The sequence below is a fragment of the Bufo gargarizans genome, chromosome 3, assembly GCF_014858855.1.
Source record: "Bufo gargarizans isolate SCDJY-AF-19 chromosome 3, ASM1485885v1, whole genome shotgun sequence".
Classification (NCBI taxonomy): domain Eukaryota; kingdom Metazoa; phylum Chordata; class Amphibia; order Anura; family Bufonidae; genus Bufo; species Bufo gargarizans.
The window spans coordinates 588,527,356-588,546,708 of NC_058082.1; the positions used below are offsets into that span (position 1 = coordinate 588,527,356).

General features: G+C 41.4%; 1 protein-coding gene across 1 annotated transcript in view; it reads right to left on the minus strand.

Moving 5' to 3' along the window:
- Nucleotides 1-10,585: 10,585 nt before the first annotated feature.
- Nucleotides 10,586-19,353, minus strand: part of KCNJ15 (potassium inwardly rectifying channel subfamily J member 15) — a 52,938-nt gene continuing 44,170 nt past the window's right edge. The window contains exon 2 of the mRNA XM_044284376.1: nt 10,586-13,526. Coding sequence (XP_044140311.1) covers nt 12,376-13,503 — 1,128 coding nt within the window. The 5' untranslated portion in view covers nt 13,504-13,526 and the 3' untranslated portion in view covers nt 10,586-12,375. The remainder of the gene's footprint in view (nt 13,527-19,353) is intronic.

Genomic DNA, 19,353 nt, shown 5'->3' on the forward strand with positions numbered 1-19,353 from the left:
GTTTGTTTGTATTTGTTATATTCCCTGTTGTTATATCTGGGCCTGAGACAGAGACTTCCATTCGTCCATCTGTGGAGGAATGGGTTGTCTCTGGTCCTAACCTTATTCCAGGGGCATATAGGGAAATCAGGGCCTAGGTATACTGCTGACGAATATTCCTACCTTCAAGGTCTATCTATTCATATTGATAGGTAGTCAGGGCCCGGATTAGGGTTGTCTAGGAGGTGACATGTTTCTTCCCTAGTTTCCACGCTCAGTTACTGTTCCCCTTCCCTCATGACACTACACCCCCCAAGTTATTCAAAACTGATTTTACAAACTTTGTTAACCCTTTAGGTGTTCCACAAGAATTAAAGGAAAATGGAGATGACATTTCTAAATTTCACTTTCACTCAATATTTATTACCCTGATTCTGCGGTTTACAGAAACACCCCATATGTGGTTGTAAACTGCTGTAAGGGCACACGGCAGGGCGCAGAAGAAAAGGTGTGCCGTATGGTTTTTGGCAGATTTTGCTGGACTACTTTTTAGACACCATGTCTCATTTGAAGCCCCCCCCCCTCCCAACAGTAGAAACTCTCAAAAAGTGACCCCATTTTGGAAACTACGGGATAAGGTGACAGTTTTATTGGTATTAATTTTAGGTACATATGATTTTAGATATTTTGTGAGGCAAAGTAAAAAAATGGCTGTTCTGGCATAGTTTTCATTTTTTGCTTTTTACAATGTTCATCTGACAGGCTAGATCATATTCTATTTTTATAGAGCAGGTTGTTACGGATGCGATTATATCAAATATGTCAACTTTCTTTCTTTGTTTCAGTTTTAGATAATAAAGCATTTAAAAAAAATAATAATTGGGTGTCTCAATTTTCTGAAAGTCATATTTCTTTTTTTTCTGCCGATCGTCTTGTGAAGGGGCTCATTTTTTGCAGGAAGAGTTGATGTTTTTATTGGTACCATTTTTGGGTACATATGATTTTTTGATCATTCACTTTATCGGGCAAGGTGACAAAAAAATTGGTTGTTTTGGCACAATTTTTATTTATTTTTACAACATTCACCAGTGGGGGTAAGTCATGTGATATTTTTATAGAGCTGGTTGTTACGGACGGGGTGATACCTAATATGTCTACTTTTTATTTATTTATTTCCCTTTAACACAATAATAGCATTTTGAAACAAAAAAATCATATTTTAGTGTCTCCGTAGTCTGAGAGTCACATATATATATTTTGGGGTAATTGTCTTATGTAGGGGCTAATTTTTTGCGGGATGAGGTGATGGTTTGATTGATACTATTTTGGGAGGCATATGCCTTTTGATCGCTTGGTGTTGCACTTATTTGGCTAAACAGTAGTAGAATAAAGGGTAGAACACGGCGGCACTACCTGACAAGCAAAAAATACCCCAAAGGACGGTGTGACATCGGCCAAACAGCCGCTTGTATGGAAGGCAAAATCTTACGGTGGTGCACAGTATACAGAAACACAAGTCCAATGGGTGCGAATGATGAGAAAATAAAGATGCGGCACTCACCAGATTGCGTAAATAATGTTCAGCCTACCCCTACATAAGCAAGGTGGAAAAAGACTGGGCCTGAGGCTGGATCTGCTAGGCTTCTGTAGAAGGCAGGTTTCGATGCTTTGCAAGGCATTGGGCAGCTTCTGCCCGGCATCGGGCTGCCTCCTCACCCATCAGGTCCCTGTCACCGCAGAGCAATAGGCCATCAATATAAAAATCCTGGAAAACCCATTTAACCAGTTCCCCACCCTAAACCTCCACCATGTAATTAAGCATTAAAATAAAAATAAAAAAAACACAAAATGTTACATAATCTCCAAAATGTTACATAATGTGTCTTTGTTATTTGTTCTTGTTTTGTCAGATATCATAATTGCAGACCATGAAAAATAAACTGGAAAACCAGTGCATTGTTCTGTCAGGCTGCAGCCATGTCTCTCTCCCCTCTCATGCTAGTGCACATAAACCAGAAAGTATTGGAGGTGGGGACTGGGTTTAAAGGGGTTGTCTCACTTCTGCAAATGTCGTTTATCATGTAGAGAAAGTTAATACAAGGCACTTACTAATGTATTGTGATTGTCCATATTGCTTCCTTTGCTGACTGGATAGGCTGCTGGTTTTTCCTATAGTGTGCAAGCACGACCACCACTTCTGGATTGCAGGGTGGCCGTAACCATGGAAACGGGCATTGTATAATGTGATAGAAAAATGAATCTAGCCAGCAAAGGAAGCAATATGGATTCGTAAGTGGTTTGTATTAACTTCCTCTACATAATAAATGCTATTTGCTGAAGGGAGACAACCCCTTTAATGGGGATAACTTTTGTCTACACAGCGTAGGAGACAGATTTCTTTTTCAGTATCCCAGGGGTAGCTGGATTACCACCGGGTGAAGCTGTAATAAACTGCAGAATACTAAATCTACCAAGTGTGATAATGTGGACAGTGCGGGAAGGCGTGTGTATCCCACCCGGATACCTCAGCTGGGTGAGATAACTAAAATCCGGAGAGCTGCAGTGGTCTCAGCAAAGTATAGTTTGCGGAGACAGTTTTGTATACATTTTCTTCTGGGCTGGATTTTACTTGGATTGGCAGATATGTTTGGTAGTGGGATCTGCCAGTCCACACCCTTCCAGCAAAAGTATTCCCTTTCACCTGCGGTGATCGCAGGTGAGGCCTGCTCTAATCAAGGAGGCATAAAACCAACCCTCTGTGTCTTAGTCAGGGCGAAGGAAAGGCTGAGGAAGCCTGAGTTTGGGGGACCTAGCGACGCCTGCGGAGAGTCAGATGGACTTCTGGGCCACAATGCCCCAAAGGTACTGATGTTATTGTAGTCACAGCCTAGAGGCTGCCGGACAGTTTGGGCTGAGAAAGCCACATCTGATCACGTGTGTGAACTGTGTTCTTTAGAGGTGAGTCAGGGAATTAATTATGTATTAGGTAGTGCCTAGACAGGCAGTAGTTATATTGGTTGCTGTATTGTGCTAAAGTGCTAGAAAATAAAGCATTGTTTGGACTTCAATCCGATTATCTGCGAGAAATCTGTGATTGAGACCCCCTGAGAAAGAGTGATCCCTTACACAAGATAAATCCCACTCCCTACTCCAAAACTGTGCCATAGTGAGGCAAATTTTTCTTTCAGGATCCTGGAAAAGCTGGGTTACAACCATGTGGAGCTGTAATAGACTTTAGAATACTAAATCTACCAAGATAAATCCGCAGGGGTGCACCTAGCCTTTCTGCTGCCTGAGGCGAATACGCTAATGGCGCCCCTCCCTCCCTAATGCCAATTTCTTAACCTAACCCCTTCCCTTCAGCCCATGGCCCTTCAGCTGCTCCCCTCTTGCCCCTATTTGGTGCTGCCTGAGGCGATCGCCTCACCTGGCCTCATTGGTGGTGCACCCCTGTAAATCCCCTTCCTCACTCAAATATATACAAATATAACCAAGACAACAGTTTGTAGCTACATTTCGAGAAAATGCCTGTTCTGACGGAAACCTTCCCCATCTTCACAAATCAATCAGATCTTCCTTTCAAGTGATATTCGTTGTTACTGAAGCGTGTAAGGCTATGTTCACATCACTTTTTTGTCCTACCCTTAACCTATACACGACATGTATGTTAAATGGCTGCTTCTGAGAGATTACAAAAAACAAAATGGCTGCACACCGTTATATATACAAACAATAGAGCTAAGAAATGGTGGTCATTCTAGATAAAAGTGGTACAATACCGACTATAAATGAATAATGGAAGCTCTTGGCGCACATTCGTGTCGGGCCCATCTACCAGGCGTCAAGGTGGCTTCCGCAGATGTCATGTAGTGGCATCTCATGAAAATGCTAGAAAAATTGACTGTTATCAGATGCTGGTGGAGATGGAGTCTGAATGCAAGTAGATAACTACAACTCCCAAAATGTTTAGGTTGTTATTATGGGGCATCAGTGGCCATTACATGGAGAGGGATATAAGAGGACAGAACTACAACTCCCAGCATGTCCACACTGTTATTATAGGACATCAATAGACATTATAGGGATAGGAGTATAAGAGGAGAGAATTACAACTCCCAGCATGACCTCACTGTTATTATAGGGCATCAATGGATGAGGGATATAATAGGAGCGAACTAAAACTCCCAGCATGCACAGAATGTAATTATGTGGCATCTTTGGCCATTACATGAAGATGGATATAAGAGGGCAGAACTACAACTCCCAGCATTTCTAGGATGTTATTATGGGCTATCAGAGGACATTATATGGAGTGAGTATAAAGAAAGAATTACAACTCCTAGTATTTGACAACTTATAGAGGGAAAAATTCATCTCACACATAGAACACAGGAGCTCCGCCCACATGGTGACATCACACAGGTCCTTACCAGCCCTTTACCAGTTCTCTGCACTGCTGAGCTCTGCGTCAGTGGGAAAATGGGGTGAAATGAAATTGGCTGGAGTGAAATGAGCAAGATGAAAATGCAGGGAGGCAGATGATAGATCTCAGTAGAGTGGGAGAGAAAGTGGCTGTGGAGACCAAGGTCCTACAGCAGTGCAGGAAGATTGATCTACAGGCATGGTTAAGACCCTGCCCTTCTCCTCAGCTTTCTGTTCAGTGTGTGTGTGATGGCAGACTCCTTCACCCAGCTGTTCTGTAGCCAAAGATTGAGAAGACTATGGGAGGAGAAAGTGCTTTGTCTGCAAGATCTCTCCTAAACTGCTTACGGCAGTAGTTTGTGGAGCACCTTGTAGACGTAGTTCTGTGTGCACCATGGATTGAATGTATTTGTGTGATTTATGTTTTTTCGAAGTTTAATTCCCCTTTAACCTCTCCACTACACTAGACCAGAGAAGATGAAATGAACCCCATCAATATGTTATTGGAACCACTAAAGAAACATACAATATTCTCTCCTCTACCCTAAAGCACCAAAAATGGTGGCCTTAAACCCTCCACCTCTCTAGGCCACCGTTTGGTGAAGATCTGCTAATACTGTAGATGTCGGTTTAGAATTTTATGCCAGAATTGTGGCACAGTTTTGAAGCAAAATGTCACATATTAGGCCATGCTCTTTCTTGATTAGCTGCTTCCCTTTCCTTATAAGCCACATCCCATCTAAGGCTAGCTGCATATAATTTCTCTAAGCCTGGATGCACCAAATTTTGCCAAATTATGTCACATTTTGGTGAAAATGATGCCAGAATCTAAGTACACTCACATTACTAAATGTGGCGAATGTGTTCTACCGTAGAAAATCAGGGAAGGAGGTATTAACCCCTACATAACCTTAGAACACCATTCAAGTCTGATAATGGTTTTCATTATGTTCCATTGTCTAAACTTGGATGTTCTAGTCCAAACAGATAGTTTCCCTTGAACTTAACCATTCTCAACTACAATGCTTATTAAAAATCTTCAGACTCTTTCACTTCTCTCACATTTTATGTTGCGGCCTTGCGCTAAAATAAAATAAAAAAATAAAGTTTTCCCCATCAATCCGCACTCAGTACCCCATAGTGAGAAAGTGAAAACAGAGTTTTAGAAATGTTTGCAAACCTATTAAAAAGGCAAGGTTATAACTTTGCATGGACATAAGTATTCAAACCCTTTGCTATGTCACTTTAAATTTAGCTCTGGGGCCTCTCATTTCTGTTCTCTGAGATGTTTCTACACCTTGATTGGAGTCACCGGTGGTAAATTCTGTTAATTGGAGAGGATTTGTAAAGACACAGCCCTGTCTAGATAAGATCTTACAGCTGACCATGCAGATCAGAGTAAAAACCAAGCCATGAGGAGGAAAGAACTGCCTGTAGAGAGACAGGATTGTGTGGAGGCACAGATCAGGAGAAGGGGACAAAAAATGTCTGCTGCACAAAAAATATTCCCAAGAGCATAGTGGCCTCCATAATTTTTAAACTGAAGATTGGAACAACCAGGACTCTTCCTGGAGGTGGCCGCCCCACCAAGTTATTTGGAGAGAAGGGCCTTGGTAAGAGACGTGACCAAAAACCCAATGATCAATTTGTCTAAACTCCAAAGATCCTGTGTGCAAACTTCCAGAAGGTCAACCATCTCTGCAGCACTCCACCAATCTGGGCTTTATGGCAGAGAAGCGTCTCTTCAGTAAAAGACACATGAAAGTTTAGAAAAAAAACACCTTAAGGCCTCAGATTGTGAGAAACAAGAGTCTCTGGACTGATTAAACCAAGACTGAACTTTTTGGCCTCAGTTCTAAGCGTCATGTCTGGAGGGAACAAGGCCCAGATAATCAACGGTGATGAGCGGCAGGGGCAATATTAAAATTTGCAATATTTCACAAATATTTGGGCGAATATTCGTCATATATTTGCAAATTCGAGAATTCGTGATCTCGTCATTATTTTCTTGATTGCGAGAATTGGCAATTAAAATTTTGCGATGGGAAAATTTGCAATCAACACAACTCCTATAGTGAAAGATATTGCAGCCTTCTCAATGGCCCACAAGCAAGAAGCAGTGAGGGATCATGGGTACTGATGAACAGAAATCTAGAATATTCGCGATTACGAAGATATAGCACTATATTCTAGATATTCGTGAATTCTCGATGTACAAATATTCGCCATAAAAATTAGCAATTAGAATATTCGCGATCAGCACTAATAATCACCTGCCCAATACCATCCATACAGTAAAGCATGGTAATGGCAGCATTGTGCTGTGGGGGTGTTTTTCAGTGGCTGGGACAGGGATTCTAGTCAGGGTTGAGGGAAAGCTGAATGGAGCAAAGTACAGAGATAGTCTTAATGAAAACCTAATCCAGAGTGCTCTGGACCTCAGACTGGGCCAAAGGTTCACCTTCCAACAAGACAACACAGAGGTGGCTTAGGGACAACTCTGTGAACATTCTGGAGTAGCCCAGCCAGAGCCCTGATTTGAACCCAATCTCTGGGCAGACCTGAAAATGTCCACCGATGGTCCCCATCCAACCTGACAGAGCGTGAGAGGATCTGCAGAGAAGAATGGCAGAAAATCCTTAAATCCAGATGTGCAAACCTTGTGGCATCATACTCAAGAAGACTGTGGGCTGTAATCACTGTCACATTCAACCAAGTCCTGAGTAAAGAGTCTGATTTCAAACATTCTGTTTGTACTTTATCAATATGGGGTATTAAGTACAGATTGATGGGAAAAATAGTTGTTTTTTTATTTTATTTTAGTACAAGGCTGCAACATAATGTGGAAAAAGGGAAAGGTTCTGAAGACTTTTTGATTGCACTGTATATCTTGAAGATGTTGCACTTTTATCTATTTGTCATGAATTCCTTATGATCAGCTGTAAGATCATATTTTCTCCACGATATTAAATGTTTCAAATGTTATATTTATTCATCATTTTTTCAGTGCAGAATTTACAAATCTTAAGAAATTACATATACTGTACATTGGCAAAAAAATTCAGTTTCAAATTTCACATTTTTTCCACCACCTTTTGACTGCAATATACCAACATGATATATACGAAAATATAGTGAATCTTATATTATTCATAACATATATTTACAGAGATTTAAGAGCAAATTCTTAAACATTAGCAGCTGATCAGATTTCTCACTGATCTTAACAGTATATGACATTGAAGAGAAAGTCCTTTAGTGTTTACTTTTAAAACAATAAATTGCAGGCCCATGCCACCATGACGGCACTTTCTATCCCTGTGCTCAGGCAGCTCAGCATTATCATAAGGACTCCAGGCAAGATATTTTTTTATTTTTACAAATAGGAGTGCTGAATTCTGATTGGTTGCTATAAGGGTCAGTGTCTCTATTATTAACGCAGTACTGCCTAAACACAGAAGAAGTGTTGTCATGGGGGCTTGGGCAGGTTAGCTCTCCTCACAGGAGCTCCACCTTGGATAATTTCATATATGATGTTACATTTTTTAAGGCCATCAGGAGCCTAAGGATGAGTTCACACGGGCGAGATTTCCGCGCGGGTGCAATTCGGGAGGTGAACGCATTGCACCCGCATTGAATCTGGACCCATTCATTTCTATGGGGCTGTGCACATGAGCTGTGATTTTCATGCATCACTTGCAGCATGCTCTATATTGTGCGTTTATCACGCAACACAGGCCCCATAGAAGTGAATGGGGCTGAGTGAAAATCGCAAGCAGCCCAAATCAAGTACGGATGCTGTGCGATTTTCACGCATGGTTGCTAAGATGACAGTCTATTCACTGTATTATTTTCTCTTATAACATGGTTATAAGGGAAAATAATAGCATTCTTTAATACAGAATGCTTATTAGGTGGTCAATTGAGGGTTAAAAAATAAAAAATTATTAACTCACTCAGGAGAACTCTTGATCGCGTAGCTGCTGGTCTCTTCTTTAATCATGAGCTGCCGGCTAAAGGACCTGTGGTGATGTCATATCACATGGTCCAATCACATGATCCATCACCGTGGTGATGGACCATGTGATTGGACCATGTGATCTGACGTCACCACAGGTCCTTTAGCCGGCAGCTCATGATTAAAGAAGTAAGAAGAGACCGGCAGCTACGCGATCAAGGGGAGAAGGTGAGTTAATTATTTTTTATTTTTTAACCCTCAATGACCACCTACTAAGCATTCTGTATTAAAGAATGCTATGATTTTCCCTTATAACCATGTTATAAGGGAAAATAATAACATCTACACAACACCGAACCCAAACCTGAACTTCATTGAAGAAGTTCGGGTCTGGGTACCACAGTCAGTTTTTTTCACGCGCGTGCAAAACGCATTGCACCCGCGCGATAAAAACTGAACAACGGAGCGCAATCGCAGTCAAAACTGACTGCAATTGCGTACCTACTCGCGCGGGTTTGCCGCAACGCATCCGGACCTTATCCGGACACGCTCGTGTGAACTCAGCCTAAGGGTTATTGTAGGGACACATGCACCAAAGGCAAGGCCTGTAGCTTTAAACTTTGATAACTTGGCATAGATTTTTTTTTTTACATTTTTAAAGAAATAAAAATATTTTTTAAGAAACAGTACCACTTTTGTCTATGGGCTGTGCCTGATATTGCACCTAGTCCCTATTTACTACTTTTCCTTTATCATTCACTCTGTTAATTGATTCTGAATCTCTTGGTCTCTGGTATCAATCTGCTAAAACAATGTAGAAAAATTGTGCAAAAAAAACCCCCAAAAAAACATTGTGCTGCAAGGTGACATTGTACAGTATGGTGAGAGCAGTCAGGCAGGATTCCACTCTAGTTCATGTTCAGTAACAAATTTCATATTTTTTTTACACCATTATATAAAAAATATTGTTGATACATGACAACCCTCACACCATCTTACTTTTTCCTTTTCTAGTATTCGGTCTTAACCTGGTACTAACTTCTTGACTAAAAGAGGTATCAGTACGTTGGAGACAAATAACAGGGCCTATTTTATTGAACGTGGGACAACAATCACAGTAGGGTCTCCAAGGTTAAGGGAAATGGTTAATTTTTCATTCCCTCATAGTCTAAAGCAGTGAAGGGTTAATTTTACGTTCCCATGTGTAGTCAATTCTGAATTCACAATGCTCTTAGAAATCCTATCATCAGTAGGTCCACTCGGAAAAAAAAAAAAGACCTCAGGCAAATGCCCAGTTTGCCAACTCATAAAACCAGCCCTTAAAAATAGCCCTAAGCAATACAGTAATTTGCAAAGAACATATGGCTTAAAGAGGATATCCAGCGAAATTATATATCTGGGACATATTAATAGGGGTCATGAAGGTCATGGGCGACCTGTTCCCCACTGAAATCAATGGGAATAACATAATTTTTTCACTGAGTGGGACTTGTCCATTGTCAATAACATCAGTAGGGAACTCCAAATGGCTTGATCCTAGCCAATGTGAGTCTGCTCACTTAGTACATTAATTAGTGGTTCCAAGTTTGGGGCCACATACTGGGAGATCAGGAAAAGCTTGGGAAAGGTCTTTCAGGATGATCCTATTATTGGCACAAAATATAAGGATCACATGTTACTCCTAACCTTAGCCTTATATCAAGAAAAAAACAAAATCACACACCTTCTGTGGATTTCCATGTGGCACATCTAGATATATATTTCAATTTTTTGTTGCCCGGCCATGGCCGTAATTGCGGTCCACAAACAGCGCGTCCGCAATACACGGTCATCGGCCGTGTGCACCCCTTGAATGGGTCCACAATCCGGAAGGTCGTTGTGGAACGGAGGCACGGAACCATAAGGACTCCTTGTGCCACCGCCCAAGCTCTGGGAATCTGAGTGACTATTCTAGTGACCAATGTGAAAACTGCAAACACCACCATTTAAAAAAATAAAAATAAAAAATAAGTATAATAAAAATAAAAACCCTAATTTTAATTATAATAAGTCACTTTTTGACAGTACATCCCGTTCAAGATGTTTTATGGGGGGAAAAAGCAAGTAAGACGACGGAAATAGATGCAAGGACAAGAGACATAGTCATGTGTTCATGATCTCGTACTCAGGCAGGCTTGGGGGTAATATACTTCCAATATATTCTATACACATAAACATACAATGCTATTTATAATAAAATAATTTATTGCACAAAGATTGTTGCAGTATTTCTCAGGCTGTTCCTTTCCACAAGGATTCAGAATATTTTTTATTTTTTTTATTTTTTATAATGTAGTTGTTTTTTTTGCATTCTTCAGTGATTTCTTCATATTATATACAAATCTCTCCAGTTTTAAAATGCATCTCATTCCTTAAAGGGCATCTGTCAGCAGTTTTGTCCCTATCACACTGGCTGACCTAATACATGTGCACTTGGCAGCTGAAGGCATCTGTGTTGGTCCCATGTTCATATGTGCCCGCATTACTGAGAAAAATTATGTTTTACTATATGCAAATGAGCCTCTAGGAGCAACGGGGGAGTTGCTGTTACACCTAGAGGCTCTGCTCTCTCTGCAACTGCCGTGCCCTCAGCACTTTAAATGACAAGGTCAGGTGTGATGATATTTACACTGCCTGACCCTGTCAATCAAAGTGCAGAGGGAGCGGTCATTGCAGAGAGAGCTGAGCCTCTAGGTGTATCTGTGCTTTGAGAGGCTCATTTGCATATATTAAAACTTTTTTTCTTAGCAATGTGGGCACATATGAACATGGGACCAACACAGATGCCTTGAGCTGCCAAGAGCACATGCAACAGGTCAACCAGTGTCATAGGTACAAAACTGCTGACAGATGCCCTTTAACTTCTTATATACAATTTGTTCCCAATATTAAATATGACCCAACATAACAAAGTGTTTCTAAGCTTTTCTAAGCCAGTTATCCTCTACTGAAATACATTGCATCTAACAGCCTCACACTGTGATGCCTTCCCTAAAAGCACCCCCTGGAGGTATGGTGTATACCCCATGGGGTACATGTACCACAGGTTGAGAACCTAGAACATAGAGGATCAGTGAGAAGTGAGAACTGTAGATCCATCAGTTCCTTACAAAAAAGATACATCTTAATCAGAATGTACAGAATAATTTCGTATTATGTTGAAAACTAGTGTAGTATTTTTGTTTAACTGTAGTCTTAGATGTTTCATTTGGTCCGCCTATGACCATATGCATATGACAAAGATGTGTGCTCCAACTCTTCCAGACCTTGGATAGCAGCACACGAAGGCCCAATAGTTCTATGTTATAGAGGCTCCATCGTATCTCCATTCGGCACTGTGAATTGTTTTTAGGAGAGAATACTTCCTAAATATGGCAAGCGTCAGAATTTATTTTCTCATGGATTCCATACAAATCTACGAGAAAAAAAAACACACACCATGTATCACTCTGAAGGAAAACGGGCTCACGGGCCCATGGATTTCTGTGGGTATTCAACTATGGATCCATACAACATGTATCCATAATATGCCCATGTGCATATGGCCTAAGGGTCTTCAAGTTTACAAATGGAACACGTGCACAGATTCCCGGACCTTGGACGGTGGCACAAGGAGTCCTTATGGTTCTATATTATGAGAGTGTCATGTTATACATCCATCCAGCACCTTACATTGCTTCTGTTGGAAAATACTTCCATAATACGACATGCGGAGGAAAATGCCACAGGTTCTTTCTTCACAAAAAGTTCCATAAGAATAATAATAACTCTGTACACTAGTGGATCCCTATGCGTACTGTATTACGGACCCATACAACATGGATCCATGTGGCCATGTGCATGAGGCCTAATGTCTTCAAGTCTACAAATGGAAATCTTCTAAGAAGTTTACAATGAAAATAATTAAGAAAAAAACTGCAAGGGGTCACCAGCCTGGGCATTCTCCACAGACAGTTGAAATTCAGTACATTGATATGTCAAACATTGCTTTGTATTGACATCACCGTGAAATTGTTTCTCTCTCTCTGTACCTCCTGCTGCCTTAATTCCTCTTCCAATTTATGCTTCTCGAAATTTGAAAGGTAGATATTTTGTACTTCTACAGTCTTCCTGATTTTATCAAAATTACTGAAATCGGCAACATATTTCCCTTGTGAGGACAAAGAGACAACGGGAACGAATTCGTAACCCCAGAATATCTCATCTGGAAGATAAGATGTTCGACTCTGGCAGACGGCGCTGGTAGACTCCACTGTGGCATTGAGAAGAACAACAAGTTCAAAGTCTTTAGTCTTTATATTATCGAGGGTCAGATCTTTTAGTGGGCTGGACTCATCAAGAACGTGGTAGAAGGTCAACGGCAAGATTAAAAAGGGACTTTCAGAAGAAGAGTCAACATTGAAACTCATATTGGCTTGTTTCAGTAGGATCTTCTCCCCTTCCTTGGTTTCATATGTATGAAGAAGTTTTCCAAAGAGTTGACATTGTATTAAAAGACTCTTCCTCATATTTGCCACTTGTACCACCAGGCACATCTTCCCATTATGTTTTGTAATAACTGCTTTATTACTGAATTTTATAGTCTCTGCCCGTTTTTTAGGTCTGGCAATTTTGGCAAGGAAAGTACCCGTGATGAAAATTTCAATCAAAGTGGTTAGGACCAACTGTATCACAAGCAAGACTATAGCAACTGGGCATTCTTCAGTGATGAACCGGAAGCCATAGCCAATTGTGGTCTGTGACTCTAGAGAAAAAAGGAAGGCACCAGTGAAGGAGTCAACGTTCATTACACAAGGAGTGTGGTTAGAAGACGGATCACTTTGTACATCTCCATGGACGATGGCTATGACAAAATAAATTACTCCAAAAAAACACCATGTCACTAAAAAGGTTGCGGCAAACAAGGTGAGTTTATACCGCCATTTCATGTCAATGACAGTTGTCCATAAGTCTTGAAGATACAGAAAAAAAACTCCTTCAACTTTGTCAATTTTTACATTGCTGTGGCCACTTTTTAATATCACCCTTGGTCTGTCTGTCTTCACTTCAGGCTGACTGTCACTCCCTACTAGTGGGTAGCTTGACATGTCAGGAGTGTGTGACATCCATGGTCTGCTCTGGATCAGTCCTAAAAGAAAATGCATAACATTAGAATTTTTTTACAAATATTAATGTATACAGCTGTGATGGCAAAAACTACTCAATGGCAAAACCTTAAAACTAAAGGACTTAGTCATCTGGGACCTGGATGACATATTGCTAGGTTATGCCATCAAAGTCGATAGGTATGGGTCCCACATCTGAGATCCGCACCTATCTCCAGAACAGGCCTCCAAAAGTGAAGGAGAGCACATGTACAGCATGCTCTTTATTCATCTCTAAGGGAGTTCCACAAATTGTCAAGTGAGCGTGCTTGGCTATTTTCAGAAGGCCCATAGAAATGAATGGAGAGAGCACCACACAAGTCCAGCCACTGCTCTATTCATTTCTATGGGAACTTTGGAGATAGCTGGACCAGCTGGCCCAGCTACTTTCAGAAGTAGCTGGGTTAGCTGAAAACTGCAGCAGAAAGGACACATCCCCTGAGAAAAGACAAGCTCCCGAGATTTCAGCCTGAAGAGAATCTAGCAGAGCTTTTGGAACAACGAATGGGGAGATATCTGGATCCATGTGAGGTACAGGGCTAGCTTTGAGAGAAAGAGACAGTCATGTACTATATGATGCCTGATTTACAATTTTTACATTAATCATTGGGGAAACCCTTTAAAGGGGTTACCAGTATTTTACATTGCTGGCTTAAACTCATGAAAGGAGATCAACATCTTTTCATCAGGGATCTGACACCCCGCAACCCCCACCAATCAGCTAGTCCTAGCACCGAAAATAGGCTCCAGAACTACACAGACCAGTTTTATCCCAGCTCAGTTGCATTCATACATGATCCCTTTCATTATTGGAATCTTTATCATGTGACACACCCCATCCACCCATCTGACCTCAAGTCCAGACCTTGCTCTGTTGTGTAGACATGGTGTCAGTCTCCCCTGTGTGGTTGGCTTTCTATGAACTATAGGATTACAGACACCACTTGAGTTACCAGCTACACGCTCCTTTTACATCTGTATGTCCCTATACCGTATAATTTCTGCCCTAAGGGACCAGGATAACAGGGATAAAGGTAAGGCCATACAAGGATCAGCTGCAGCTTTATGAAACTTCCCTGACTCACACTAAATGTCTATACTATCTCTGTGTGCTGTGTGCAGAATCTCCAGTGTATCCTATGAGATGCAGCTTCACTCGGCTCTCCCAGACACACATTGCCTGTCTATGCCATTTGTGTGCACTATGTGCAGAATCTTCAGTGTATTTCTATGAGATGCAGCTACACACTGCTCTCAAATAGGGAGGAACCTATCACAAGCAGGAGGCAGGGGAGACAGGCTGAAGCAGAATCGCATAGGCTACACTGAGACTATGTAGTTAGGAGACAACAGTTTTATATCCTGATCTATCAATGGTTGTCCTTAGTGTGATGAGTCTCTGCAAAGCATAGGGGAAGCATATGCTAACTAAGAATAGTGAAGAGGAGCTAAGTCTTTCTAGATAGGATCTTTGCTAAATATGTCACATTGGTCCAAAAGTAGCAAAAACTTAGTGCACAAGGTGTGGTCTGATGTAGGGAGCTTCCTTTCCCACAATGGTACAGTATATCACAGACTGGTACCATTCTGCCAGTCTTTTGACCTTATCTGCACTCTGAATAGCGGGCAATAAAACATCAATTAAGTCACTATCAGCATTTTCCTGGAGCCTATAGACATCTCATAAGACATCTATAACTTTACTTCATTTCTTGTACAAGCCAGTTAATTCCGGGTTTTGCTCAGGGTCAATAGACATGCAGGTATTTATGTTCATGTCAGCTAGATAGTATTACCTATGCAGAATTCACACAGGTAAAGGGCCATTAAACAGGACACATATAAAGAGCCACAGGTGAACTCATGACCGGCCTTGATATGTCAGTTGGTGTTGGCTCGGTCAATGAGTTTACACGCAAATTTCCATATTTTCAGACATACTGTATATACATAAGAGCAGGCCAAAAAGTGCCCAAAAATACTTTTATGTAATGTTATGCCGTGTTATGTATTTCTATGTTAATGTATGTGCACTAGCATTTAAGGTATAGTTGGCACCAGGAATAAGATAAACATTCCATTCCTCCACTCTTAGTAAGAGTGGGCTGGTCCGATGAGCTAGGTTAGTAAGGAGGAACATCTGCTCCTACTCCAAGGGTCTTAGGGAGCACTGCATCAGCTCAACTATGAGGACCACTGCTCCAGGGAGACTGAAGGTCCAAGGCTGTGGATATTATTAAAAGCTATGGTGCTACAGTCAGTGTGGTGACCAGCAATAATAGCTTCATAGATCCTGCTGCAGGTGAGGGAAAACATGTTTAGACACCCATCGCCATAGCCCAGTGCAGGCAAACCCAAAAGCTTGTATTTATCAAGTAGACAACTACAGCCATGGGTGTCAGTTTATAGCCAAAGCAATGTGAAATTAGGAGAGAGGGAAGGACTACCCTAGAGTGCTATTATCTGTCATCTTGCCTGCCACCATACCTCATCAGTTGGGGATAGAGACATTGTACTTTGAACAGATGACAGCTGGATGTACTATAACTCATATTTAACTCATATTTTGCACTCAGTATTGAAAAACGCTTACTGTTCTTCTATGTCTGCCTAATCCTTTTTACACCATGTTTTCACTGCACCGATTCCCAGGAGCAACGGTTCTGAGAGAGTACATCGTGACACAACATGTCATCAGGACCATTACCACTCCCATCCTCTGCACCGGATCCTCAGGGGCTCTCTGCACAGTCCAACAGTGAAAGCTCTCATGAGGCTACCAGGCTTGGGAGCATACATCATGAATGATAATATAGCTATGTGCACACCCATCGAGGTGCCAACCCAACTGAAATGAGGGGGCTCACCTTGCTAGTAGGGATGGCTCTAACAATCTGCCCCAATGAACACTTATATAAGAAGAGGCCACACAATCTATGGAGTCATAAGTTTGCAACCTAATAGGATATTGGACTTTGAACCATTTTCTTCTCTCAGCTCCGTGGACATAGAGACTATACAAACCTAGAATGCTAAGTGTTGGGTTCTGTTGTCTCTTCCATGGGGGGAGGCTCCTGCTGCAGACACAGGATAATGAGGAAGAGAAGGAGGGGAACATACTGATCAGACATGAGTCAAAAATGTACAAGGCAATAGAAGACTAAGAGAAGAACTGCTTGGATGTGATGTGGATGATCCATCGTGAGGATCGATCATCAATATCTGTAGCCCAGTAATGTCCATGATTACACTGACAGCTGACTCCTATAAAGCATTATCTGGGAAGCCAGTCATGACTTCTGCTCTGTATTACACCATTATATGGACAGCTGTAGTATCTTTGGCCACAAGACATATTTGAAGAAGCTAGATTTCCAGCAGATGTCTTCTACTACCTGCCAGGACCCAACAGCAACCCTGAGTTCATCTGTCTGATACCTCCCAAAATACACAATGTGTAAGTCAGAGATTACCAGCGCTTAACCGGGAGTTTTGTATCATCTGCTCGATTAATCATGAATGCAAACTAAGGCCATGTTCGCACGTCAGCATTGACTCCATCTCATATTGCGGCAGAAATCCAAGGCTAACAATCACATCTCTGCAGCCGGTGTGCAGCAGAGTGTGGATTGGCCCCACTGTTATTCAATTGGGATGATAAGTTTTTCATGCAGAATCATGCAAAAATTAGAAAAAGGAGAGTGCTACCTATTTCTGCGACTTATTTTCTTTTAAGGGACGTGGTAAAAAATCCATGTGGAGATGTTCCATAGCATGTGGACAGGATCGGGTAATTGATACAAAGTAGAAGAGAGAAAGAACGATGAGATAGACAGATAGATCGATATAATTCACAGATAGAAAATTTATAGATGCACACATAAATCATAGATAGATACATAGAAAATGTATATATAACTCAAAGATTTTTAATTCAGAGACGATGGATGGATAGACGGATGGACAGACAGGGACAGACCAATAGATAGATAGTAGATTAATAATTTATAGAAAAATGGAGATATACCTGTATAGATAGACAGATAAATGGATAGATAGACAAAGATAAAGCTTGAGCAGCACTGTGGAAAAAAATCTTAAAGGGGTTATCCGAGGCTGGAAATGCCCCCCCCCCCCCCCCCATCCCCATACGCCCAGTACTTTTTGCAAGTACTACTGTTTAATATAATATTGCTGAAAAAAGGTCCCAGTAAAGGACTGAAACATTGCATGGGTGAATAAAAGACACTTTTTTAGTGCATGTGGAGGTGCCATGGAATAATTTTAGATAGATAGACGGACAAATTCCACGGCACTTCCAAAAATAGTGTAAATTTATTCACCAAGAAAACGGCAACGTTTCAATCCACTCAATGGGATCTTACTCAAGCAGTGATCTTGAGAAAGATCCCATTGAGTGGTTTGAAACGTTGCCGTCTTCTTGATGAATAAATGTACACTATTTTTGGAAGTGCCGTGGAATTTGTTCGTTTATGTAAGTAAGGTGGGTGGATCGCCCCCACAGCCGCTGGCACCCAGATATACATTTTTCTTTTTGTCTTTTTCTGCTCTTGTTTTTACATTTATCTAGATAGAAAGATAGAGAGGTTTGAAGATAGCATCCCATTAAATAATATTATGTCGCTTCTCTTGCAGATCTGTTACATAAAAAGTTAATATTTTAAGGTCCAATAGTTTTTTCCCAGAGACGCGCTCACAGCCAGCGTGATCCAGATGTTCCTGCTCACTGGTAATTAAGGAGCATCTTGTGCTACTAGATCACTTTCATCTAAAAATATGTTCAAGATCCTGCCATTATATACGGTATAAATCACGCAAACACACATTACAGCACAGCACTGAGCTCAAGCAAGAAACATCTTAAAGCGAAAACACTCCCCAAAGTGGCAGAAGATCTGAGCCCTGCCTGACTCATAGGACTGCAGAACGTTATGTGCCACATCTATGATTCTCAAGGTAGGGGGTGTATCAGCTCCACTATGAGGACCACTGCTCCAGGGAGACTGGAAGGTCCTAGGCTGGGGATATTATTCAGACCTATGGTGCTACAGGATTCAATGTGGTGACCAGCAATGATAACTTCATAGATCCTGCTGCAGGTGAGGGAGAACACGTTAAGACATGCATCACCCTAGCCCAATGCAGGCAAACCCAAAAGCTTGTATTTATCGAGTGGACACCTGCAGCCGTGGGTGCTAGTTTATAGCCATAGCAATGAGGAATCAGGAGAGAGAGAAGGACTACCCTAGTGCTCTTATCTGCCACCTTGCCTGCCACCATACCTCATCAGCTGGGGATAGAGTGAAAGGTTACTCCCCAGCTCTTGGATCAGCCCTGGGGGTACAATTTTGTGGGCCCTCTGGTTCGGCATTATTAGTGTGGCCATGTGTATCGTAGAGATAGACCATGTTATCAGGTCCTGGGAGGGGGTCCAGCTCAGATTGGTCCCATCTCCTTTGTTCCTGGGTAGGAGAACCTTTACAGGACTCCACTCTCCAGAGGAATTGCCTTGTTAGCAAGAAAGGAGATGGGAAATCGGACCAGGGGTAAAGGAAAAAGCTTTCGTCACCCAACGCGATGGAATGTAAACTGATAATAGAGATAAAGAGAATTATGATACCGGATACTTCTCCGTAGGCTCTAACACAAACACAACACACAATTCGTAAAATTACTATACATGATCAGATTACATGGGCTAAAGGGTGCTGCCCTAGTGAGACAATGGAACCTCAATTATTACTGATTGAAAACTGGAAATAAGAAAAGAAGTTATCGGAGAATATTACA